This window comes from Populus trichocarpa, chromosome 6 (assembly GCF_000002775.5).
Source record: "Populus trichocarpa isolate Nisqually-1 chromosome 6, P.trichocarpa_v4.1, whole genome shotgun sequence".
NCBI lineage: Eukaryota > Viridiplantae > Streptophyta > Magnoliopsida > Malpighiales > Salicaceae > Populus > Populus trichocarpa.
This window is the reverse complement of record NC_037290.2, coordinates 5,432,332-5,459,573: the sequence shown is the minus strand read 5'-3', so window position 1 is coordinate 5,459,573 and position 27,242 is coordinate 5,432,332. Positions and strand designations below refer to the sequence as shown.

Sequence of the window (27,242 nt, the reverse complement as noted above, 5' to 3'; positions counted from 1 at the left end):
AAATTGCATTCTCATTTTTTTAATTATGGTTTTTAAACCTGGCCCAGAGGTTTTCCTTGGGCAAGTCCCGGGTCACAAGTCGGATAGGTTGGCTAGGGTTACCCGGACAACTAATTTTTTTATTTTATAAATATGTAAAAATGATATTATTTTGGTCAAAAATTTACAAAAAAAAAATCAATAGGTTTTAAGATGGGTTTTAAAAAGAATTTAACGAAGAAATTGCATCCTCATACTTTTTTGTCATAGTTTTTAGAAAATAACATTAGAAAATAAAAGTTTTCAATGATCCAAGTAATGGATCCTAGCTAAGGTGAAGCAAGATATTGATATGGGAGCTATTGTTTTTACAAAAGAGCAGATGCTCAAAGAAAGCCAAAATATATCAAGTTCTAGTCACCTCACGAAACAATAGACCAAAGGTCAAGATCAAGATCACCTCGACCTTGTTAATCTTTGCGGCCTCTCTTTTCCAGATATGTTAGCCCCCCACTGGATCCCTTACAAAGCCAATAATTGTTTTCCTTGGTTTATTGTTTTTGGATTTCTCCCTTGGCGTGTCAACCAAGGGAATATCTTCAATTTTTTTATGTAGTGGAATCAACTTTGGAGATCCCTCTCTTTTACCCTTTGGTCCCGTTTGTTTGCTGGAAAGTAGTTTTTTTTTGGAAAGTAAATTTCGGGAAAGTATTTTTCGATGTTTGGTAGTGTAATAGAAAATAAGTTGGAAAACATTTTCCAGTATTTGATTATGTCATGGAAAATGAGTTGAAAAATAACTTATTAATGTTTTATTTTTCTCAAGTTTATTAAAATAATGAGGAACAAATCTTACAAATTAAAAAGTTGAATGAGAATGAAATTGAAAAAAAAATATAATTTCATAAATTATCTCAAATAAAATAAATAATAATCAAAATAATAGAGATCAAATCTAAAAAATTAAAAAAATGAAAGGTGAATAAATTAAAATAATAATAATTAACATTTCATAAATTATTTCAAATAAAATAAGTAACAATCAAAAAATGAGGACAAAATTTGATAGATAAAAAATTTCAATAAAAAAATGATAAGAAAAAAGCAAATAGCAATTATAAAAATAAGGACCAAAATTAATATAAAAATTAAATTTTAAGAGATGGAATTGAAAAATAAATATTCAAAACAAATTATATATAGCAATCAAAAGTTTGAGGATCAAATTTGATATAATCAGCAAATAATGACATTTCTAAATTTTTCACAACTTCCGGAAAGTGTTTTCAGCCCAAATTTTCCAGGAAAACACTTTCCTGAAAACCAAGCCAAATTTTCCTTTGACTGGAAAGTGTTTTCCGTTGACCAATTTTTCTAATGGCAAACAAACACAGGAAAGTTTGGAAAGTGGTTTCCCGGAAATCATTTTCCGGAAAACAAACACAGCCAAAAGGGAAAACATTTTCCTGGAAACCAAACCAAATTTTTCTTTGACTGGAAAGTGTTTTCCGTTGACCGGAAAGTATTTTCGTTGACTGAAAAGTGTTTTTCGTTGACCGGAAAGTGTTTTCCGTTGACCAACTTTTCTAATGGCAAACAAACACAGAAAAGTTTGAAAAGTAATTTTCCGGAAAGTGAATTCCAGGAAACAAACATGACCTTAGTCTTTATATATTATCTCTTCGTTCCACTAAGAAAAAATTGAAAAAAAAAATCAGAAATATGCAACTGCAACTGATCACTGTTAGGCAAAGATAAGTTGGGATTTGCATTGGAAAAGAGAAGCACCCAAGAGACGACGATGATGATCAACGTACAAAATTCCAGCCCAATCAATTTCTCTGCATAACCATCAGTCACCAAATAACCCCAAATAAAGATAAAAACTAAGATATTAAATATTAATCCAATTATTTTAAATCAAGAAAAATATGTTGCTTTCAATTAGCAAAACATTGTTAATTACATTGGAAAATGCTAATGTTGCTTCTTTGGTTTCAGCTTAATTCGCAAATAATGCCCGAGAAAAAAACAAATTTGAAAGTAAATAATAGCCCATAATCACTTTTCTTTTAAGACCTCAAATTTATTTATCATGATTAAAACTAATTCATCTAGAACTTTCTCAAAATTCCCCATCAAGTTTCTTTTTTATCTATTTAAACAATATCTTTGATGAATTAGCATGTTTTGATTCTTATCCTCATTTAAAGGAACTAAAGGTGATAACCTACCATCTTTGACTTATCGAATAATCAAGTGTTGAGTTTAAACATATATAGATATATACGATGAATTGTCAAATCAAAAATCATTAGGTTTAGATAAACATTAAACCTAAACATATACAGATCTAACGAACATCTAGACCTAGTATCATTAGATTTAATCAAGCACTGACCTCATACACATATAATAAAATCAAAGATATTTTTTTATAATAAAATTAGAGATATTTTTTCACTTTAACATATAAGAGATTAGTCCTTCTCTCAATTAAATAGTAAAATAAATTGAGCTGTAAAGATCCATTGGATCTTTAACAACTCATAACAATAGTCTATAGAGTAATCTAGTAAAAAAACAAAGAACCCCAACTACAACCCTCCTTATCTGTATAAAGCCGCACAATTCCTACCTGGATGAGAAAACAAAACCGCCATCTCAAGCAAAGCATTTTTCAATATTTACTTGAAGTGTTGATATAGAACTATGTTTTGAACTTAACAATTAATTAATTTTTTAAATGGTTGATATAATATGATCTAGAGTCTCTTTAACCAAATAATTTTGAACCATATCACCTCTTGTATTAAAAAAATTTGACTGATGGATAGGCTTATTTATATGGTTTCCAAATTAAAATTATAAATTCAACCAGGAGAAGTTCTAATTGAAATTTTATTTACATCATGTAAAAACTGCATTTTATTACCCTAAAAGCCTCACATGCCCTTTGTTTTTATTTTTATTTTTATTTTATGTTTTTTTACCTATTCAAGGATTCTATCAAAACTAACATCACTCAACTCATATTCTAACTTGATGCGCAACAATAATTCACTTTAAGTTGTACATCCATCATATAATGGTTCATCATAATCTTTCAAAACTTAAAATAGTTATATCTACATTTGGTTATTCATTTAAAGGGATGTTATGTAAACCTTCACTGAATAATCCAGATTCATTTTCATTGCATCTATCACCATACTTCTATAAGAATTACTATAATCATCTATAAACCTAGTTATGTTTCTAGAACTAGAAATTGAGCCAGCCATCCTTTCTAACATGGTTATGTAAAGAACATAGGGTTTTCTATATGTAAACCAACATAAGTATTTTTTAACAAAAGTTTTTTTAAACAGATGCATCATCACAATATCTTTATGGTGAGACTTTTTATTCAAAGCACTTCATGTATGGACATGCAATTTCATCTTCACTAATATTCTTCATGTTAGAAAGTATAAAATTAATAAAACGCTTAACCCATTTTAGACAATCTTGCTTATACAACCCTTTGAAGAATTTTAATACTTCAATGAACGATGACGCATTAATTACTTATGAAAGTTATATAAAACATTGATGACAATATTTTTTAATAATATAACTGTCAATTTAAAATTCAATTTTTTATATTAAAAACAAATTCACAATTCAATTACTAATTAATATTTTTACACAATTCAATTATGGGTCAAATTGTGAACTAAACAATGAAATCAACAACAAATAATCGATACCCAACTAATTACCTGTTATTTTTTCAATTCAAACTTATTCAATCTAAATTAATAATTTTTAATTATTATCAATTCCATAAAAAATCAATTTCCCTAAATTTCCTCAAATTTTCAACTTGACAATAAAATTAACAAAATATAATTGGTACCTTTTAAATAACCCATCATTTCTTTAATTATAACACATCTAAGTTATAAAATCAAACTCAATTTTATCAAATGACAAGTTAAATTAATTTCTTCCAAATCCAAAATAAGCCCTAACATAAAAGTCATACAAGCAAAAAAATACTACAAAACAATTTCAATAAATTAACCTAAAATATAAATAGGTTACTAAAATATGAGTAAGTTGTGTATTTAGTGCAGTGAAGCTTCATAGGAAGTTGTTGAACTAAGAGAGGGATGCCGACATTATTAATAGATTTAGGTCGATGAAACATATTTTGTCACAATTATCGGCAGACACATTGACAAAAGTTTTTATCATTATTTAATTGAAAAGTACCGATATAATTTTTTTTATTGGTGTTTTTGTTATCTTTCGTTAATTTTTTGGTAGTGTAATATAAGTAGTTGTTTATGCCTAGTTTATATACATAAAACAAAATTCGATTCTCTTTATCATTATGATTTTGAATTTTATATGGTAATAATATTGTTTTTGAAGTTTTACTTTGTTCTATATTTATAAAATTCCTTAATAAAAATTATCACTGTCATGTCTAGGGTAATAATTGGATGAGAGGAATAATTAAAGGTATGTGAACCATACAATATATTAACCTCCTTTTTATTTTTGTATTGAAAGTGAAATTTTCTTTTTAGTAAGCTATTCGGATCAAGTCACATCAATTTGTTTTTAGAGTAATCTAGAAAAAAAAGAACAAATAACAAAAAAACAAAGAACAAAGAACCCCACCTACAATCACCTTGTCTATATAATGTCTCCCAATCCCAACATGGTTCAGAAACAAAACCCACCATCTCAAGCAAAGCATCATTCAAGTTCTCTCTCCCTTTACCTCAACAGTACAGCCCCAACCTCTCAATCCATGGAAACTATTGAAAATATTGCTGCGGACCAAAATTACTGCGAGATGACTAAAATGTTTTCGAATGATGAGCTTAAAAGGTATACTCCCGGCCTTCTTAGCTGTCTTCGATTACCAAACTTATGTTCTATCGTTTTAATTTCCACGTTAAACAATTTTTTTAGTATTAGGGGTTTCGAATTAAGAAAAGAAGTATTTTTATTTTGTGACAGTTGGACAATGCATCAGGCATTTACCCAGTCCTATGAATATTCAAGCTCGCCGGAAGGAGCTGCTTCAACAGCCTCTAAGACTATAGTTTCAGAGAGGAAAAGGAGGAAGAAGCTTAATGACAAGCTTTTGGAACTTAGGGGAGCAGTCCCCAAAATCAGCAAGGTATATGCCTCATTAATTAAGACATGCCATTAACAATCTAATTAATTCTAATACTGTTCATCACTTGTTGAATCTAAAACTTTTTGGTTTGTATTTTTTTTTTTTTCATTTTTGGGTTGATCAAATTTAGTTGGATAAGGCTTCCACACTCAAAGATGCTATCGTCTACATCCAAGATCTGCAAGAACAAGAGAGGAGACTTCAAGCTGAGATAATGGAACTCGAATCTAAAAGCTTGAAGAAAGATCCTGGTTTTGACTTTGAGCAAGAGCTACCAGTCTTGTTAAGACCCAAGAAAACCAGATATGACCAAATTTATGATCATAGGGCGCCCATAAGTTATCCTATAAAAGTTCATGAAGTAAGTCACTCTTTAGAACTGGAGTGGCCTCACACAGTCAGTTCTAAACAGTGGAGATATGACACAGAAAGAAGTCTCTCTCTATGTATATAAAATGACTAATCAGTTATATTAGAACACTTTTTTTTTCCCTGATGTCGAGGATATATTAGAACACTTAATGGTATGTTTGGTGATGTGTTTCAGCTTAGGGTTAATTCCATGGGAGAGAAGACTCTGCTTGTGAGCTTGACATGTAGTAAAGCTAGAGACGCCATGATTAAGATTTGTGAGATTTTTGAATCCATGAAGCTGAAAATTATTACAGCAAATGTGGCAATTGTCTCAGGGATGGTCAAGAAGACTGTCTTGATTGAGGTACGTCTCTTATCCCTTCTTCCCTCTCCATCACGTCAATAAATAACGCAAAATACGAACAGGGTTTTTTTTTTTTTTTTTTTTTTAGCTTGGGTTCTTTCCGGGTTAGTATTCACACATCAAAATTATTTTTTCCTCTTTATTCTTATAAAAAAAACAAAAATAGACTATCCATATTGAACTTTGATATTGGCTAAGAAAATTAACAGCGCAACACCTTGACCATGAGGGCAATTACCCACCTTAGATTAATGATGAATATAAGTTATTTGTAAACTTTGTGAAAACTAACTTAAACTGGGTCAAATTATATATAAAGAAAAATATACGGATAAAGATTGTCAATTTCACGATAATGTAAAAAATATAAATAGAAAAGCAATATAAGGAATTAAAGATATTATTTGTCACCATTAGTGAATTAAATAAAAAGATTCTTACTTTAGCCAGGAAGAAAGCGACTCTTGAGAATAGCCTTAATATACAAAATTGACAGAATTTACTTGTTACTAAAAAATATTCAAGCAACCCAATTTTAGCACAAGAAATACAGCTAATTAAGAAGCGATCAATATTCAAATTTGGCCAGGATCATGAAAGCTGACACCAAATTATCTTGCAGGCAGACATGGAAGAGAAAGATAATCTTAAAATAAAAATTGAAAGAGCATTTTCAGCTGAAAGTGATCCGGATAGCCATTTGAGCATGCAATCGAAGTAAGATCTCTATTGTCAACAATGCCTTGGAAATCACGTCCAAATAGTTTAAATGACATGTTCCTTACTCTTTTCTTTTACCATGAGAAAATCTCATAGTTGTAAAATGAAATAGCCATGTAATTTCTATGTTCAAGACTTGTGTTGCCGATTGCAGTTCAGACTTGTGTTGCCGATTGCAGTTCAGACTGTGCAATTCATCACGTCCAAACAATCTTTTGTCGGATGTTGGTACATGTGTGAAGAAGTATAAATTATATTCAGGGTGACTTAAATCCAATTACAGGTTTTTATTGGGATGATATTGCAATGATATTTTTACCCTTGGACTAAAGTGGAAATTGAATTAATCACGTAAACCGAATTGACATGGGCACCCCTTTTCCCTAGACAACCGCCTTACATACGCACAATCGAATTTGCTTTCCTGTCGCTTCGTATCAAGGAATTAATTAAGATAGATATTCTTTTGATTTTTTCCTAATAAATAGATGAATGAAAGATATAAAGAAGTTGAACAACTAAAGCCAAATCAGAATATTATTTTAATTATTTAATCAAAGGAGAAGGTAAAGTATTTTTTTATAATTTGTTTTATTTTATTTTCTTACATGTTTTTTTTGTATGAATATATAAATTCTACATGAGTTGAATGAAAAACATATATCAAATTATCAAATAATAACATCCTTTTCCGTTCTAATTTTTTTCTTGTTATCAAAGTAGGTCAATTATATCTTACTCTAAATATTAGTTTCTGCTTTTTCGACTAAGTTGTTCATCCGATCACTTTAAGATACTTTGTTTTCAATTCTCTTTATTATCTACCACATATTTTATTTGCTATCCTTTATCAATAATACAACAACTCATTATAACATCAACTCATTATAAGAAGAAATCTCAAGATCAGATGGATAACCAAATGACATCCTAATAATAATAAAAAAAAACAGAGGTGCAAGATGACAAAGCCCAAAATATAAATTGAGATCTTTCATAATCAAAAAGACATAAACAACAAGTCTTAGTGCAAGTTGGTAAGTTCTTGCACAAGAGATAAAATGGTACAAAAGAGATCACCCATAAAATAAAAGAAGAGAGAGTTCTTCCTAAAGAAAGAAATGGAAAATAGCCAAGGAGTTATATATGATATGAAGAAAGCATCAGTCTGATGAAGAGTGAGCCAAAATAAAATGGCCACTTGAAAAGCCAAATCTTGTAAAAAGATGTTTGGCTAGAGAAATATGGTAGCATCTATAAGAGAAGAAAAATGACTAAGAATTTATGTAAAAAATAATATTTAGGGAAAACACATTTTAAAAAAGAAAAAAAAAATCTATGACTCTTGTTATAAACCTGAATGAATCAAATGTACAACTCTTATTGTAGCTCAGGCTAAGGATCTAATAAAAACTAGTGAAAGAACAACTTAAGTAGGCTAGAGTACATGCTACAACAACAAAGAAATAAATTGTAATGCTTGCTCACACCTTACTTTCCTAACCATTACTTTCTCATAAGCTATGACTAAGAAAAATACTTTTTAGACCCAGAAGTTAGTGATTTGCTTGATTTTTATATATTTTTACTTATTTATACAAAAAAAACAAGGAAATAAGAGAGAACCAAAAGAAAATAGGCGTTATCATGGAGTGCTTTGTCAATTGATTCCAAGCAAAATAGTTTTATTCTTCTGTTTTTTAATAAGATCAATAATGTAGTTGGGCCTGTGATAACAGGTGATTCTGAACAGTTAGGTGTGGGTCCGTCACAACTAGATGAAGATCTACCCTATAAAGATTATGTGGATGGTCTAGCAGGTGCATTTATGGACAACCGGAACAATTCTAGGTCCAAAAGGAGGTTTGAACATGCTAGACCAAAATAACAACTCAAAATGATCATAACTTTTTATTTGACCATTGGGTCGTGCTCAAATTTTTATAGGATTTTTGAAAGGTTTTTTTCTTATAGCATCCATTACATCGCTACATAGACCATTGGATCTTTAATTATAAAAAATCTCACAGAGACCCCTGATTTCGATAGTTTTTGTGATTTTCTTTGTTATTTTTGGATTTCATACTATTTTCAGATTTTATTATTCTTTTCTATGTAGTTTCATATTTTTGTTTTATTTTTCTAGTTAAGCTAAGGTTTTTGACCTATTTAAAGCTTTGTAAACTTCTTAAATGGACAGACTTCATTATTATTAGTTAGAGAGAATAAAGTTGTGAATTTGGGGCTCATATTCGTAGCCCTTTTCGCCCACAAAAAAACTTTGTGTTCTTTGTTTAATTGTTGTCTTTAGCTTCCACCTGTATCCATCATGGTTTATTTTAGATTTATTATGAACTAAATTTATTTTTCTAAGGATCTGATGTAGTCTAGTTTTGATTATACAATTTAAATTCCAAGTTATTTTATTTTCGATTTCTTTCATGTTAAGTGTTTATCCTTGATCTTAATGCTTATAATTTTCTGACTAATTATTGTTTGATCTATTAAATTATATTGAGATTGTGAGGTAGTTTATTATTAGAAAATGTATGGATTAAAGACCATTAGTTGAGTGAAAGATAGAGATACTTTACTTGCGATTATTGAGACTATAGAAAAATCTCAAGAACTTAATGAATCTTCAAATAATTTAATTTTTATATAAATATGTTTAATTATTAGATAGAGATATTTTTAATATTATTCAAGAGAAAATATTGAATAATTAAGGGAACTTTTAATCCTCAACATGAGGTTTTGTTATTTTCTAACAATGAATAATAAATTGTGTCGGAATAACTAGGTGAAATCAAAAGCTCTAGATTTATTTTTATTATCTCTACAACCTTAAGTTGTACACTTTATTTTTTTTATTTACTTTTATCAAATACTTTAGTTTAATTTAGGTGGTCATTTCTATAAAATTTTGTTTTGATTTCTAAATAGTAATTAATTTGGCAAATTTCAAAACTCAATAGCATAATTAGTCCTTGTGGGTTCAATATTTTTTTCTTCACAAAAACTTTACAACTTATTATTATTTTGTTCACTTGTAAATATGATCACATTAAGTTTTTAGCATCATTTTCGGGGATTAGTAATTTGTTATTAATATTGATACTAGCAAGATTGTTACTAATTTAGATTATTTATTTATTATTGTTATTATTAAAGAATGCTTTTATTAGATCTCGGTTTTGCTTTTCTTTTTATTTCAGGATTTAGAAATGTTCGACCTATTCTAAACCATTAGAAATTTTCCAAAGTAAAAAAAAAAAAATTAAAAGAATGAGGATTAAATCTGATAGAAAAATTAAAAGATGATAAAATCATAATAAAAAATTAATTTTAAAAAATATCTCAAATAAAAAATAGAAACCAAATCTGATAAATGAAATAATCGAAGGAGAATAAAATTGAAAAATATTTTATAAATTATTTCAAATAAAATAAATAATGATAAAAAGAACTGGAACCAAATTTAAAGGAAAAATAAATTGAAAGGTTGCTTTAAAAATTTGAAGAATCAACATGTAAAAATCATGGAGGAAAGAGAAAAGAAAAAAAACCGTTAATGCTAAACCAAAGGTCAATAAGCCATATGTGCCACCTAGAAATGGAGGGGCAACCAAGACAATTTCAATGTCATTATAGAAGACAATGTTTAGTCACCCAGAGACATTGCATGCATCACTCGAAGAGCGCGAACATCTCTCATCTATTGGCACGTGCGTTGCATATGATAAACATTTTTGTTTTTAAATTATATTTTATAATTATTAAAATATGAAATAGCTTATTCACGCTAGTTTTGGTGGTTTTTAGAAATTGTTCTATTATAAGAATTATGAACAGATAATTAGATATAATTAATTTAATTTTAATAAAATATTATGATATGTTATTCGCTGTGTTTAATTTTGTTAAATAAGACTGAATTGTGATTGAAGTTATGTGAATTATTGAGGCCGGAAAAACTGTGTTGGTAAGTGAATTTTCCTGGTTTGGGTTTCTCTAGATATAGAGTAGAGGCTAGAAAACATGTCGCTGTGCATATTTTTTTTTAATTGTGTTGCAATTATTATATGCAACTTTATATATCAATTATGACATGCGAATAAAAATTGCATTTCATGAAATTATAAAATTGTGTTTGATAGCTAAATATTTTTTTATGTGTTTTTTTTTTTTTACTGTTATAAGATCCCAAAAAGAATCCAGTAAGTGCCACCTTATTTATTACTTTCTTCGAGGAGGCATTTACAGTTTTCCTTGTCACTAGTCTTTTACTCGGTCTGAAACAGATAAACAGTAAAAAATGCCGTCTCCTTTTTTCTCAATTCCTGGAGCTATGAGCAAGCAAGCGAACTAGCTAGCTAGTTAGCAGAAGAAATGAGCAAAACCATGGAAGGACTCTATTCTCTTCTCTATCTAACCTTAGTCTTTACAATCCTCTTCACTCTACACACCCAGATTGCTCACAAATTACTCGTAGGCCACCACCCTCTTCACCTCAAGAAATCCCCACATCTCCCTCTCAGGTTCAATTCTGATGGCACCTTCAAAATCCTTCAGGTTCTTTTCTGTTTCCTTGACATCCATTCTTTTTTATTCTTGTTCATGTTTTAGCAGTAATTTTGATTTTCTTTCTTGTACTGTTTCGTGATCAAGAATGGTCTCTGTGAAAGTTAACAGGTGGCTGATATGCATTACGGAACTGGGATGCTGACACGGTGTAGAGATGTGTTAGCTTCTGAGTTTGATTACTGTTCTGATTTGAACACCACTCGTTTTCTTAAGAGGATCATTCAATCTGAGAAGCCTGATTTCATTGCTTTTACAGGTACCCTGTTCATTCTTTTTACTCCTATTTTTTTGTTTTTTTGTTTTTTTCATGTGATATCTGCTGAGAATATAGCTTTGTGTTCATGAATATAGAGACCCTTTTTATATTGCATGGTGAAGATGGTGATGCCTATTTTAAAATTGGTTGAATATGGCTTGTATTCTTGTTCCAGCTTCAGTGGATCCAAACTATATTGATTCTGATCATAGTGAAATTTCCTTTCTTCGGCTGTAGACATATAGTCACAGACTAAGACATAGACATAGACATAGACGAACCACATAAAAAGGAAAGATTGTAATTTCTTGTGATAGTATAAATTTGTTTATTGATGGTAGTTAGGATTATGAAGAGATTGAGTATAGACTTTGGAGAGGTGTTTCGAGCATAAAAATTGTGTTTTGGGACTGGGAGAAGTAAGGTCAAAGACGGGTATATGCGAAATTTGCCTTGTTTCTTGACTGGCATAGCGGTTTAGAGGATGGGTTCTGTTCCTTGTTTCTACTTGGTAATGAAATTATGAATTTCTTCTATTGAGTATACAATTGAATTGCGGCATTGAAGGGTGGAGATCCACTTCCCTTCGTTTTTTTTTTCCTCAGTCACTAACTTGAATTCAGTTCTTGTAACTAGGAGATAACATATTTGGACCAAGCACTCATGATGCTGCAGAATCTCTGCTTCGTGCCTTTGGTCCTGCCATGGATTCTGGACTTCCATGGGCTGCAGTTTTAGGAAACCATGACCAAGAATCAACAATGACTCGAGAAGAATTAATGTCTTTCATATCCTTGATGGATTACTCAGTCTCACAAACCAATCAACCTGTGGATGATCTCTCTAGCGCTGCTGAAGGAGACGTGACAAAAAATATTGATGGATTTGGGAATTATAACCTCAGAGTATATGGTGCCCCAGGTTCCCATTTGGCAAACAGAAGTGTCCTCAATCTTTTCTTTCTTGACAGTGGAGACAGAGAGGTGGTTCAAGGAATTCGAACTTATGGATGGATTAAGGAATCTCAGCTTCGTTGGCTTCGTAGTGTTTCTAAGGGATATCAGGTATAACCTACTGAGAAAACTGGGTGAAACCAAACCATGAGTTTTGATATTTTAAGACTATGCTTGTTCTTCAGTTATATTTTATCTGCAAATGTTAGTCATATCTTTTTATGATGAGATAGAAGCAACTGTATTAAGTTGTCTATAATAAACTCTTGCAACTTTTCATGTTTTATTCCAAATCCCACAAGGGAGGCCTCCTAGATTTAGACTTTATTAACATTTTGCAGGCGACAAACTAACAGGGCCAAAGGCAGGATAATAATCACTTGGAAGAGGCTTCAGTTTGTGCTATACCCCCTGCAATGGTTTTTTTCCATATCCCAATTCCAGAAATTCAGCAGCTATACAACCAACAGATTGTTGGCAAGTTTCAGCAACGTGTATCTTGTTCATCAATGAACTCAGGAGTCTTACAGACCATTATATCCATGGGAGTTGTAAAGGCTGTGTTCGTGGGCCATGATCACACCAATGACTTTTGTGGGAATTTAGAAGGTATATGGTTTTGTTACGGGGGAGGATTTGGTTATCACGGTTATGGAAAGGCCGGATGGCCACGTAGAGCAAGGATCATATTAGCAGAACTTGAGAAGGGTGAGAAGTCCTGGATGGGGGTGGAGAGGATCAGTACGTGGAAGCGCCTTGATGATGAGAAGCTGAGTAAGCTTGATGAACAAGTCTTATGGCAATCACACCCGTCATTCAAGATGACTTGATTGCAGGTGTCGACAAACCATATCATGATATCATCCATCTGAATCATCTGATCATGTTGTATATTCTCCATGTTCTGTTTATGCTATTGTTTCTTATTGCTACAATAACTGAGAAGATCTCCTTGTTCGCTTGTAACTTGATGTAACTTAGAATTAGTTGCAAGTATTTGCAACTTAATTTGAAGCAGATAAGAAGTGCAGGAGACAATAGTTGCTTTGATTCGCAAGCACTAATTGCAAGTAACTTGGAAGACTGGCAATTGTTTGCAATGCTAATTAATCTGATGCTATTATTGATTGCAGAATGGTTAGAACTAGATGGAGAAGAAATAAATTGTCAGCAATCCAGCTCCTTCAGATGTTAAGATTATCATCTTGCTATGTAGTTCCTTTGACGAGAAAAAATTTGCGACCAAATTTATGAGATTGTAATAACCCTATAGAAAGTAAATCAAAACAAATTATGAAACTTAATTTTCAATAAATTCATTGTTGAAAATTGAAATTGAGAAAAAATCAATTTAAAAATAGGACACAATAAAATGATTTAAGTCTACTCGGGTTAATCTATAAAACACATGACCCGAGTCACAATACTTGGATAACCTTATAGAAAACAAATCAAAATAAATCATGAAGCCTAATTCATAATTAACTTCATGTTGAAGGATAAAATTAAAAAACTGCCAATTAAAAAAGATGAAAAAACTCGAGTCAATTGGGTCAACATGCCAAACTCGCGACCCCAGTCATGAGACCGAGATAACCTCATAGAAAGCAAACTAAAATAAATCATAAAGTCTAATTCTCAATCAACCCAATGTTGAAGGATGAAATTGAAAAAAATATCAATTAAAAAAACACATAAAAAACTTGAGTCAACTGAGTTAACCCGTCAAACTCATGATACAGGTTATGAGACTGAGCTAACAACGTATAAAGTAAATCTCAATAAATTATAAAATCCAATCTCTAATAAGCTAAATGTTGAAGTATGAGATTAAAAAAAATTATAAATTTAGAAAAACAAAGAAAAAAAATATTATTGAAATAAATAATGTTTTGTGAGGTGGTGCATAATAAACCTCTTTTGATTTATACTATAATATAATAGATGTAGAAAAAAAAAGTCTTAGGTTATGTGTGGCTATCAAGTTGTAAGAGATATAAGTTTAAAAAGAAGATAATAAGAGCTAAGAGAATGAAATTTCTTATTTATAATGATTTATAGTGTTTTGTTGGGACAGACCTGAGATAATCCAGTCAAAATTTGTGACTTGAGACTTGAGTCGGGTCGATTATTGGGTCGGATTTAAAACTATGATGTAGATATCGGAGTCAAATATGGAGATTTAGACCTCATTTGGAAACGCGGTTCAAACTACATTTTATCAAAATTTAAAATATTTTTTTTATTTAAATTTAATTTTTTTTATGTTTTCAAATCGTTTTAATGTACTGATGTCAAAAATAATTTTTTAAAAATAAAAAATATTATTTTAATACAGTTCTAAATAAAAAATAACTTTGTATATATTTCCAAACACTCTTGTATAATGTGAGATCAAGACTTTTTGCGAGTGGGTGCTAGCTCCATTCTTGTCGTAATTAATTGATTTATCTATGGCCGCTAGCTCCATTCTTGTCGTAATTATGCTACTGATTAGAACATCATATAAAACAAAGTTCAAGTTGCTTTTGTTATTAGAAATATACATATTATGATGCCAGAGGAAATAAATTTTTGAGCTGGCCAAGACAAATGATGACAGCAACAAGGTGCCGTATTAAATTATATTGTAGATTCCAAGATGTTAACGTGTTTATTTACCCCAAAAGCCATCAGGCACTCAGTATTTGTTGCCATGTTAAATTCTGTCAAAATCACCATAATAGTAATATATGTTGCTTGCTGCATAATTTAACACAATTATTCCTTTTCTTTTTCATTTAACGGTAAAAAGGTATCCTGGAACCAGTTTTTGTAAACAGATATTTTCTACAAAGCCCCAATACTTGTGTCGATATCATGGCTGCAAGTTAGGTGAAGAAACAAGTTGAAAGTTCTCAGAAAGGACAAGAATTTGTATGGCCAGCTAGACTTTTCAAGGAGACATGTTTATCAGCCATCCTCGGTACAAATGCGAACAGCACCGTTGACTATTTCTGCTGACTATGACTTGCAATCAATTCCAACTTGAGACCAGCAATTGTGGACAGAAATCAAGCGTATATAACGCATGTGAAAGCAATACGAGTTAGCGAGAAATATTAGCAGAAAAACAATGGCAGCTGAGCTCAGTCGGGATGAAGCGAAGAGAAAAACAAGTGATGCCTCATCTGGATCATTGCAGACTGTATTGAAGCAGTCAGATTGGATGGATATGTTGCTGATGGCACTTGGATCAATGGGGAGTGTTGCAGATGGATCATCTATGGCAATAATCATGATAATTCTCTGTGACCTCATGAACAAATACAGTGGTACTTCTGTCACTATTGAAGAGATAAACAAGGTTTGTTCATAGATGCAAGTAATAGAATCTTCAATTGTTTATAAAAGCAAGCATCATAAACTGTGGAATCAAAATCTAACGATCTTTTTGTTTATGTTAGTACTGCAGTTTGCTTTGACCTTAACTTATGTTGCTGTTGGGGTGGCTTCAGCCTCCTTTCTTGGTATTTGTTTTTCCCTTTTACTAGCCTACTTTCTAATTTGGTGATCCCATATCACTTGGAATATGTGAATGATATGCGTTCAGAGGATCTAAAACCCAACAATTTAAGGCTTTGGGTTAGAGGCCAAACTAATCAGATGCTTACATTTTATCAATTGTAACTTCATTAGCTTTCTATTACGATTTTCGAGAGTTCAATCACAGAACTGGAGAAATACCACCATAATACATACTGTATTTTTATTCAATTTCCACTATACATACTTGTTCAAAGTTAGGGTTTTACCATTGCTGCATCTAGCAGCATTTGAACAAGTGCTGGTCTATTGTTTAGCAAATTTAGATATAGTAAGATTGAGAGCGCACTCTTTTAGTATAGCAATTACATAGTGTGCACTGATGGGCCAACCTAATATATTATGTGAGTTGATTTCTAGATAGTAAATGCTATTTCACTCACCTTCTGGTATTGCCTTCTTGTAATCCATAGAAGGATTCTGCTGGGCACGCACGGCCGAAAGGCAAACCTTTCGACTTCGCAGGCAATATTTACAAGCAGTGTTGAGGCAAGATGTTGGCTTCTTTGACACAAATCAGGGTGCATCGCTCGCTTCTCAAGTAGTCTCCAATATTTCAGTTAACACACTTACCATACAAGGAGTTCTTTCAGAGAAGGTGCTTGTCCTATCCTCATTTGACATTATTTAAACAATTCCTGATTGTTTCCTTACTGAGTTTCGTGTGGCATACTGACTTTGACATCGCATTTGAATCACAGATAGCCAATTTCATTTCAAACATAACAACGTTCATCACAGGCCAGGCGGCAGCATTATACCTCAGCTGGAGACTAGCTATAGTTGCTATTCCTGCATTGTTAATGTTGATCATTCCAGGATTGGTATATGGGAAGCTTCTAGGTGAGGTTGGAAAGAAGATCCAAGAAGCTTATGGAGTTGCAGGAGGGATAGTGGAGCAAGCAGTGTCATCAATCAGGACTGTTTATTCCTATGTTGCAGAGGAAAGGACAGCCAAGGATTATAAGAATGCATTGAAACCAGCTTTAGAGCTAGGGATCAAACAAGGATTGATGAAAGGTATGGCCATCGGTACGGTTGGCATTACATTTGCAGTTTGGGCTCTTCAAGGCTGGTATGGAAGCACCCTGGTTATAAACAGAGGAGCCAAAGGCGGAAATGTTTTCACAGCTGGATTGTGTATTATATATGGAGGACTGTAAGTTCACTGCATTTTTTAATGTTCAATCATTGTTTATATTCTAATATGCTATCCGTTAAATGTACCTCGATGATAAGGATGATCATATTCACATGGTGCGATGATCATCTGAATTGCCATTATAGCAGTTATATTTAAGGCAATCATGTCCAAGAAACTTCATTGATTGCTGCACTCTCATAGTCATTAGCAGTTTCATTCACTTTCATTACAGTGGAATTAACTATCAAACTTGATACCATATCAACCTTTCAGTTCTCTGGGTGGTTCTCTAATCAATGTGAAGTACTTCATAGAGGCAAATATTGCTGCTGCTCGAATATTTGAGATGATTCATCGTGTCCCAGGAATTGACTCTGCAGATGAACAAGGCAAAACCATATCAGATGTCAAAGGTGAAGTGGAGTTCAGAGACATAGAGTTTGAGTATCCTTCAAGACCAGGGAGCCTGGTATTAAACAAATTTAATCTTAAAGTTATGTCTGGCCAGACTGTTGGTTTGGTAGGCACTAGTGGATCAGGCAAATCAACAGTTATAAATTTGCTTGAGAGATTTTATGAACCTCTTAGGGGTGATATCCTCCTGGATGGTGTTGACATAAAGACCCTTCAGCTGAAATGGTTGCGGAATCAAATGGGGCTAGTAACCCAGGAGCCTGTACTTTTTGCAACCTCAATCAAAGAAAACATTCTTTTTGGAAAAGAGGATGCTTCTATGGAGGAGGTAATCAGAGCAGCCAAAGCTGCTAATGCTCACAACTTCATCAATAAACTCTCTGAAAAATACAACACTCTGGTGAGTCCTAAATATAGGTTTAGTGTTGACATCCATGTGCTTGTAATTGTATTATCAATCTTTATGGTAACCAAGAATGGGAAGGTACTAATGTTTGAGCCAATGTTGCATACTTTTCAGGTGGGACAAATGGGAACTCAAATGTCTGAAGGGCAGAAACAAAGGATTTCCATTGCAAGGGCACTGTTGAGGAACCCAAAAATTCTTCTTCTCGATGAAGCAACGAGTGCACTGGATTCAATTTCTGAAAAGGCCGTCCAGGATGCTTTGAATCAGGCATCAATAGGTCGAACAACTATCATCATCGCACACCACTTGTCTGCTCTCCGCAATGCTGACTTAATTGCTGTTATTCAGTCTGGACAAGTGGGAGAATTTGGCTCACACGAACAACTTATACAAAACTCAAGTGGTACATATGCAGTAATGGTGAAGCTGCAGAGGACATACATGAATGATGAAGTTCTGTTGGAAGCTGAAGATACAGAGGATGGAAGTGCTTTTCCTGTTCATGATGGAACCATTCGGGTTGGGGAAACACCTGACAAGTCTCTCTCTCGAAATTCTAGTTTTGGCATGATAACCAACCAGCAGCAAGAAGATGACAGTTCCCCAAATTTAAGGCAACTGATAAGCATGACAGCACCTGAGTGGAAGTCAACTCTATTAGGCTGTGTTGGAGCTCTTGGCTATGGATTAATTCCGCCATTGAACTCATTCTGTCTTGGTGCGCTTCTAGCAGTATACTTTGAAAATGATCATACCGAGATAAGGTCTCAAACAAGAATCTATTGCTTTGCATTCTTGGCCTTTGCTGTCTTTACTTTTCTGACAAACGTGATTCAGCATTACTATTTTGGGATAATGGGAGAGAAATTGACAGAAAGAGTTAGGGAGGCAGTTTTTGAGAAAATCTTGACGTTTGAGATTGAATGGTTTGATCAAGAAAACAACAGCAGTGGGGCTATATGTGCAAGATTGGCCACAGACGCGGTAATGGTGAGAACTCTTGTCACCGATCGATTGTCATTGCTGACTCAGGCAGTTTCATCAGCGACATTGGCTGTTGTCTTAGCTTTGATGTTGTCTTGGCGACTTGCACTAGTAGCTATTGCCCTGGAACCAGGTGTCATAGCTGCCGTCTATCTTAGAGAAATGACAATGCGAATAATGTCTAAGAAAATTCTCAAAGCACAGAGTGAGAGTAGTGAGTTGGCTAGTGAGGCTTTTGGAAACCACAAAATCATCACGGCATTTGGCTCTCAGGAAAAGGTTCTGAAACTATATGACCGTACACAGGTAAGCTCCAAGAAAGAAAGCAACAAGCAATCTTGGTATGCAGGGGTTGGATTGTTTGTCTCACAGTTTCTCACAAGTGCCCTTATAGCTGTAATTTGCTGGTATGGTGGGAAGCTGTTATTCCAAAAAAAGATAACATACAAGCACCTCTTTCAAATATTTTTCATTTTGGTGTCAACAGGGAGAGTTATAGCGGAGACTGCTAGTATGACAGCTGACCTATCAAAGGGAACCAGTGCACTGAAGTCAGTTTTTCAGATTCTACAAAGAGAGACTAAAATGGACCCTGAGAATCCAGATGGTATCAAGACAGAAAAAATTAATGGAGAAATAGAGTTTAAGCAGGTGTATTTCATCTACCCAGCAAGACCAAAACAGATCATTTTGAGGGGATTAGACCTAAAAATTGAAGCTGCAAAGTTTGTTGCATTGGTTGGAAGAAGTGGATCTGGAAAATCCACCATCATCAGATTGATTGAGGGATTTTATGACACATTGAGTGGTTCAATTGAAGTTGATGGAATCGACATCATGCGCTATAATTTAAGGGCTTTGAGGTCACATATAGCGTTGGTAAGTCAAGAACCAACTCTTTTTGCAGGAACAATACGCGACAACATTGCATATGCAAAACAAAATGCAACTGAAGCAGAGATAATTGAAGCATCAAGCATTGCGAATGCTCATGAATTTATAAGGTGAAATTTCTTATTCATTTTTCTTCTTCTTATTTCTTTCTCTTATTGTCAGTTCAGAATCTAAATTTGCTTAAATTACTACTTCGATGGAAGCTCCCTGAGGGATGGATATGAGACCTACTGCGGAGAAAGAGGTGTGCAACTATCAGGAGGGCAAAAGCAAAGAATAGCGCTTGCTCGAGCCATATTAAAAAATCCTGCAATACTTCTCTTGGATGAGGCAACAAGTGCACTAGATGTTAATTCAGAGAAACTTGTTCAAGAGGCACTAGAGAGGACCATGTCAGGCAGGACAAGCCTAGTTTTGGCTCATCGATTGTCGACAATTCAGAAAGCTGATAAAATAGTAGTCATTGATAAAGGGAGGGTCATAGAAGAGGGAAATCACAGTGAGCTTCTTGCTCTAGGAGAAAAGGGTGCATACTATGCACTTGTAAAACTCCAACAACTTTCTGTCATTTGATGACGACCCTAGCTAACTACAAGTAGTGAACCCAGATAAAGAATGTGCAGGGATATATAGAATTTTTTTCTGAATTAAAATATAGATGATAAATCATTTCCGATTTGTGAAAGTGTATTTGTTGTTATTCTTATATCTCTTGGTTTCAGTATTGAAATGTAAGCTAGAATCTAGCCTGCAGCCACAACGATGCCTCATCTCCATGAGGTAAAGCCCCACGACTGATCATGAAGTTTAAATGCAAGCTCCGGATGCCTTCTGTTCGTAGAAATTTGCAGTGCAAGGGTCCTTTTACTATGCCACAGTTGTTACCCATCCTGATTATCATGTTTAACTCTCTTTTGATACTCACAGGACACTGGTTTACCAATTTCAGTAGAAAGGAATGCAAGGATATTCTATCAAAATCTCACAAATTTGGCAACAAATTTCAGAGGTTAAGAACAGAGAGAAGAATATTTCCAAAGAATAAGCTATAAACATTCTATAAACTTATCAGGAGTCTCCAAGCTGGGAGCTACCTGATAAAATTAAAAGTATATGGTTCCATCTGATCAATGGAGACAGACGGAAGGAACAAAACGAAATTTTCCTGTCGAATACTCCTAAGTAGACCGAGTTTAGGTCTCTAGTATTTAAGGGAAACAAAAACAACCTTGGAATAAGGGTTTCTGGACAAAGGTAAACTGTAGAATTGCTTTAGTCGACAATGTTGAGGGCCATCAAGGCCTGTAAGTTACTCAAAAGGTGACTCTTCTTCCTCATCTGACAAGGTGCGAATTATTTCTAAATTATTTTCTTCTTCTCCGTTTTTTTAATAACCGAGGAATTTCAGAATCTAAACCTTTTTTTTTGTTTGTTTTGTGAATGTCCTGAATCCTAATTGACCTTTAGAGCATTTGGCTTTTAAAACTCCACACAGTAAGAAAGCATGCCTTTAATCTTGTGCGGGGTTAGGAGGTAATTGTTGTGTCAGACGAGAGTTTCTCTATGAGTTGTTGTGAAAAATCCAGAAAATAAATAACAAATAAGCATACACCCAATCGTCCCAAAATAAATAGAATAAAAAGAATAAACCCTTCAACTAATCCTCTTCAAGAAACCTCTAAATAAAACCTTCCAACAAAAACTCTCAAATTAAACCTCAGTTGTTATATTTTTTTTTATTTAAATATTCAGATTTTTTTTTCATTATCTTAATCGATAATTTATTTCAATCTTGCGTGATTTCTGGCGTGAGACGCACAAGAAAAAAAAAAGGCACAAAAAAGAGGTTTTCCGGACTGAGAAGATGTGGTCATGTGGAGGGATTTCAGGTTTCCGTACATCTTGGAGGCTATTTGTGAAAACTTCTATCCAGTACATGACAAATGAACGTTTCATGCGGTGGTTGTAGTCTAGTGCGGAGAACAAGAACATGAGATTAATGGTTCAATTACCACGCTCACTGGAAAAATTCATTTCGTTCGTTTTGCTTACAAAACGGATGATAAGATTCCTTTTTATTACATAGATGGAGCTTTTTGTAAAAACTCACATACAAAATGATGACTGTTAGAAAAGGGGTGCAACAACTCTTGGATAGTTGAGCTCAGAAGTTCGTGGTAAGTTGGATTTCAATGATTTTTTTTCTTAATTTATTTTTAAAAAAAATTAGCTAATTGATTTTTTTTTTCAGGAAACATATACCATCCGATTGTAAGAGAGATACGAGGACGATCATTCGACCAATCCAGAACTCGATCTAGATTTGTGGTTGGAGGCTAGATCTTCTAGTGGACCTGATAAAAATCAGGTTTACAGGTATCTCAAATACCACTACCGAGAATATGTGGACGAACAGTAGTGTATCGATCATTAGTTCCTAGCAATCAGGTTCGAGTTCCTAATCTCCAATCGTCCAAGCGATTGTACAAGAACAAGTTGAAGCTCAGATAACCCGGCTTAGGTGATTGTACATAGAGCTGTTGTCAAACCTCGGTAGTACAAGATCCTCCTTCTTGCCATGTTAGTTTGTCACCTGCAACATGTTAATCAAATCTAAATCTAGGAGACCTCCCATGTGGGAATGAAGGAACATGGAAAATAGTGAGGTTACTTGAACCATCCATAAGAGCTCCCTGTTTCATTTCTTTTGGGCAAATGGGAACCTGGGGCACCATATACTCTGAGATTATAATGTTCAAAGCCATCGATATATATTGTCATATCGCCTTTGAGAGACTGAAGGGATACGGCGGAGATCCTATGTAATCCAACAGAGATATGAAAGAGATCAATTCTTCGATAAGAGATAACTTGAGTGCCAATTTTGGTGTTGTTGATCTACTTCTACATATTATTCAACAAATAATATTATTAGATAAGAAACCCTGACAATATCCAATCCTCCAATTTGAGTGCAATTAAAGTAAGAGAGTCAAGTTGAATGTTGTCCTCTTTGGTGAACAAGCCAAACATTTTGGATAGCTTCTCACATCAAGTTGCCTATGTAACATGAATTACTTCCAGTTTTAAGCATGTGGAGAATATCTTATCACATCAATAATACAGAGGATAATACAGAGGATATAGAGCATGATCAGATGAAAATGTGGTATATCGATACCTGCAATCGAGTCATTTTGCATGGTGTAATTCCCACAAGACTTGTTCATCAAGCTTGCTCAACTTCTCATCATCAAGACGCTTCCATGTCCTGATCCTCTCCATTCCCATCCAAGACTTCTCACCCTTTTCAAGTTCTGCTAATATGATCCTTGCTCTCCTTGACCACCCAGCTATTCCATAAGCATGATACCCAAAGCCTCCACCATAACAAAACCATATACCTTCTAAATTCCCACAAAAGTCATTCTTGTGATCATGGCCCATGAACACAGCCTTCACATCTCCCATGGATACAAGGGTCTGTAAGACTCCTGAGTTAACTGATGAGCAAGCCACACCTTCCTGAAACTGGCCAATAATCTTTTGGTAGTATAGCTGTCGAATTTCTGGAATTGGGATATGGAAAAATGCCAATGCACAGTGTGTGGGTGTAGCTGATGGTGAAGCCCCTTCCAGGAGATGACAGTCCTCCTTTCGGTCCTGTTAGTGAGTGACCTGCAACATGTTAATAAAATCTAAATCTAGCAGACCTCCCTTTGTGGGAATTGAGAGAACATGGACAGTAGTTAAGCAATCAGTTGCAGAGCTAGGCTTTTCCTTTGGAGGCTGAAAAATACATGTACATAAAAGTTAATTCGGTAGGTGCATGTTTTATACAAACTATGTGTTTGCATAAGCTTCAATGTAGTGTATAACCATACACATTCACACACAGGCATCTCTATTGACATCGTATTAAGAAAACATACGCCTAAATATTCTAAAATAAAGTTTAGGTTTATACTTGGTGCAAATTAAACAACCTATTTCCCATAAAACAGAAAAGTATAGTTATCATATCAACAAATTTATCTTAACATAATCGTTGACATTTGCATATCAATAGATGAAATGAGACCCAAGTGTAAGCATCTTTTTAAAATATCAATAACCATGGTTTGGTTTCAACCAATTTGCAAACTTTGTTATACCTGATAACCCTTGGAAACACCATGAAGCCAACGAAGTTGAGATTCCTTAATCCATCCATAAGTTCTAACTCCTTGAACAACCTCCCTGTCTCCACTGTCAAGAAAGAAAAGATCAAGAACAGTTCTATTAGCTGAATGTGAACCTGGAGCACCATATACCCTGAGATTATAATTTCCAAAGCCATCAATATCTGTTATCGTATCGCCTTTGGCTGCACTAGAAGCATCTTCCACTGATGGATTGGTTTGTGATACTGAGTAATCCAATAGTGATATGAAAGACATCAATTCTAGTCGAGTCATGGTAGATTCTTGGTCATGGTTTCCTAAAACCGCTGCCCATGGAAGTCCAGATTCCATGGCAGGTGCAAAGGCACGAAGCAAAGATTCAGCAGCATCAGGAGTGCTTGAACCAAATATATTATCTCCTATATATAAAAACTGAATGTCAATTAAAAATACATGAAATTCATAATTCCATTAACATGCAAAAAAGCACCAGTCCACATCATCAACAAAGCATACTTAGTTTAGTTTAGTTGCCGATATCTAGCCAACTCATAACTCTAAATTAAATTCAACTTAAATTGTACAAACAAAAAAAAATCCTGTTCCAAGTCAAAACAAACTTAGATTCATGTATGACTTTACCGTAATAGCCTATTGAAGCAGTCTATATCTAAAACAAGCACACGGCAAGAAACCATATTTTTCACAATCAAGAAAAGCAATGTATTTATATTATTTCTATATCAGATCAGGCACGATCACCTTTATTATCATGCAATAAGTAAATTCATTATATATTTTAATTAAGAACCCAACATTAATCCTCAAATCTATATCCTCTACATTCATTATTACATTATTTATAAAAAAAAATCAAGAGAGAAAACCAGAAATGAATTATGTATACCTGTAAAAGCAATGAAATCAGGCTTCTCGGCTTCAATGATCCTCTTAAGAAAATGAGTGGTGTTAAGATCAGAACAATAATGAAACTCAGAAGCTAACACATCTTTGCAACTTGTCAGCACCCCAGTTCCATAATGCATATCAGCCACCTGTTTACTTTCACATGTCAGTCACAGGGCTACATATGCCAAGAAAAAAGAAACCCATTTTTTTTCAAGAAACACAGTCAAGAAAGGAAACCCACTACAGCTAGAACAAGAACAACAACAAAAAAACAAAAAAGAATGGGAATCACAGAAAAAGAAGAGAACCTGAAGGATTTTGAAGGTTCCATCAGAGCTGAACCTGAGAGGGAGATGTGGGGATTTCTTGAGGTGAAGAGGGTGGTGGCCTATAAGTAATTTGTGAGCGATCTGGGTGTGTAGAGAGAAGAGGATTGTCAAGATTAAGATTAAATAAAGAAGAGAGTAGAGCCCTTCCATGGTTTTGTTCATTTCTTCTTCTAACTAGCTAGCTAGATAGCTCGCTCGCTCCTAGCTCCAACAAATGAGAAAAATGAGGAGGGCATTTTGACTATTTCTCTCTTTCGTACTAATATCCTGTATATTTTTTTGTTTTAGAAATATTTTTAAAAAAATTAAATTTTTTTATTTGATTAATATTGGGTTAACTCTCCTTTATTAATTATGAAACCTAATCTAAGTTAAACCTTGAGTTTACCGACACAATGAAAAGGTTTTTTGTTTATAATTAAGGATTATAAAAATCATATATATCTTGATGATTATGAGAAGTTTACATCTGAAAAGTGAAATTGATGTATAATATCTCCTTTTTTGTACCTTGGTTTTTGATAGAATTTTCTTCTTATCTTTAATTTTTATCTAAATAATATTAATATGTGATTGAAATTACAGGAATTCTAACTAAATATGGATAATATCTAAATATTTGCAACTTAGATTAGGTTTGCAAAAATGGTTTGTACAAAATCATTTCTCATTTTAACTTTAATTATCCAAAATATAACAATAAGAAAAAACACAGTAAACCTTTATTTATTTACAATCTAAAAGGCTCGGTCCAAGATATTCTATTATTTAGTGTGTGATCGATATTGAGATGTATAATATATTTTAAAATAGTTTTTTATTTAAAAAATATATTAAAATAAATTTTTTTAAAATTTTTTTAATATCATATCATTAAAACCATCTTAAAACATTAAAAAAATATCAAATTAATATTTTTCTAGCTCCAAGTAATTTTAAAAATTCCTAAAAACAAAAAGAGAAGCTCTCTCGAACGCGTTTTTAGTGTACCATTTAACTTTCTGTCCAAATCAAGAGCAAACTCATCAACAACGTTAATAAAACCCTATTATTTCAATATTATTTGTGTCCTCTTACGTCGATTGAAGGGAAACTTGAATAGCACCCAACTGAGAATTGAGCCTAGACAGTGATCCTAAACTGAAAGAATCATCGTACAAAATTAATTTTGCTAATATCAATTCTCAGAGCATAGATACTTGTCCTTTCCTTTCCTAGTCAACTGCATGAAAACATGTTGTTAAACGGAATTTATTAATGCTATGATCAAGAGGGCAGTATCTGTACACAAAGTACACAAGAAACAAGACATGGTCAGGATATATCCAGCTCAAAATGTCATCATACTGGTCTGGTTGGCTCCATGCCGAAGCCTTGGAAGCACTTTGACAAGACCTTAGTTGAAGGTTGGTCCTTGAACAACCCTAGTCCATTGACGCTATGTCCATTTTTTCTGCAGTTTGTTTCTCTACTGGTTTTGGCGCATGTAAAATCTTGCTAAAAAATTAATGTACCAGCTGCTTTCTGGTGGTGTCTAACCATTTCAATAAAAAAATTTTATTGGGATAAAACCAACCCCACTAAAAAATACAACTTTTCCTCTAGCTCCTTTTCCCAAACAAAGTACATAATCACACAAGATTTTTTAAAAAAAAAACAATGACTAAAAATATTATCTCACCCTTTCAGGAATCAAGATGTGTTTTCTGCTTCCAATTCGCTTGGAATATATAAATGAAACTGCTTTTCAATCGGAGTTTTTGCAGTGTTTTCCAAAATCTATTGACAATATATGCTACCAATGGTCTTTTATAGTTAAAGGCTAGCAGCAAAATCTCTCATGGTATTTTTAATGATGCTACCCCTAACCTCCAAATCTGTTTCACCATGGTGCGGCAAAGTATTGCTTTATGTGCGCTTTCTGCAATAAAAGCTTGGAATATTCAAGTCACATCTTCATTCACTGTCAATTCGCTTGGAATATATGGATGAAACTGCTTTTCAATCGGAGCTTTT

General features: G+C 33.4%; 4 protein-coding genes across 13 annotated transcripts; 3 read left to right on the top strand and 1 right to left on the bottom strand.

Moving 5' to 3' along the window:
* The first annotated feature begins 4,663 nt into the window (after positions 1-4,663).
* On the top strand, positions 4,664-6,822 carry LOC7485499 (transcription factor bHLH35). 2 transcript variants are annotated; one of them, XM_024604785.2, is made up of 5 exons: positions 4,664-4,866; positions 4,999-5,161; positions 5,292-5,522; positions 5,709-5,879; positions 6,506-6,822. In XM_024604785.2, the coding sequence occupies exons 1-5, from the start codon at positions 4,676-4,678 to the stop codon at positions 6,533-6,535; spliced, it is 786 nt and encodes a 261-aa protein (XP_024460553.2). In that variant the 5' UTR covers positions 4,664-4,675; the 3' UTR covers positions 6,536-6,822. The 2 variants fall into 2 exon arrangements, with proteins under 2 accessions (XP_024460553.2, XP_024460552.2); XM_024604784.2 differs by having other exon boundaries at positions 6,502-6,822.
* Positions 6,823-10,854: 4,032 nt separating this feature from the next.
* On the top strand, positions 10,855-13,469 carry LOC7485498 (probable inactive purple acid phosphatase 28). 2 transcript variants are annotated; one of them, XM_024603006.2, is made up of 4 exons: positions 10,855-11,174; positions 11,295-11,442; positions 12,079-12,506; positions 12,752-13,469. In XM_024603006.2, the coding sequence occupies exons 1-4, from the start codon at positions 10,992-10,994 to the stop codon at positions 13,223-13,225; spliced, it is 1,233 nt and encodes a 410-aa protein (XP_024458774.2). In that variant the 5' UTR covers positions 10,855-10,991; the 3' UTR covers positions 13,226-13,469. The 2 variants fall into 2 exon arrangements, with proteins under 2 accessions (XP_024458774.2, XP_024458775.2); XM_024603007.2 differs by having other exon boundaries at positions 11,288-11,442.
* Positions 13,470-15,225: 1,756 nt separating this feature from the next.
* Positions 15,226-20,503, top strand: LOC18099952 (putative multidrug resistance protein). 4 transcript variants are annotated; one of them, XM_052453664.1, is made up of 7 exons: positions 15,226-15,741; positions 15,850-15,904; positions 16,394-16,578; positions 16,682-17,139; positions 17,398-17,938; positions 18,059-19,935; positions 20,029-20,503. In XM_052453664.1, exons 1-7 carry the CDS (start codon positions 15,511-15,513, stop codon positions 20,396-20,398), a joined length of 3,717 nt encoding a protein of 1,238 aa, XP_052309624.1. In that variant the 5' UTR covers positions 15,226-15,510; the 3' UTR covers positions 20,399-20,503. The 4 variants fall into 4 exon arrangements, with proteins under 4 accessions (XP_052309624.1, XP_052309627.1, XP_052309626.1 ...); XM_052453667.1 differs by having other exon boundaries at positions 15,592-15,741; positions 15,842-15,904; XM_052453666.1 differs by having other exon boundaries at positions 15,592-15,741; positions 15,842-16,578.
* LOC18099950 (probable inactive purple acid phosphatase 28) lies at positions 17,213-25,468 on the bottom strand. 5 transcript variants are annotated; one of them, XR_002982274.2, is made up of 6 exons: positions 25,206-25,468; positions 24,896-25,043; positions 23,980-24,407; positions 23,007-23,488; positions 22,497-22,643; positions 22,008-22,418 (listed from the first exon to the last, which is right to left on the bottom strand). XR_002982274.2 is itself a non-coding variant. In XM_024602780.2 (5 exons), the coding sequence occupies exons 1-4, from the start codon at positions 25,386-25,388 to the stop codon at positions 23,018-23,020; spliced, it is 1,230 nt and encodes a 409-aa protein (XP_024458548.1). In that variant the 5' UTR covers positions 25,389-25,468; the 3' UTR covers positions 17,213-17,498; positions 23,007-23,017. The 5 variants fall into 5 exon arrangements, 4 of the variants coding, with proteins under 4 accessions (XP_024458548.1, XP_024458547.1, XP_024458546.1 ...); XM_024602780.2 differs by lacking the exons at positions 22,008-22,418; positions 22,497-22,643 and adding an exon at positions 17,213-17,498; XM_024602779.2 differs by having other exon boundaries at positions 22,008-22,729.
* Between the last annotated feature and the right edge of the window lie 1,774 nt (positions 25,469-27,242).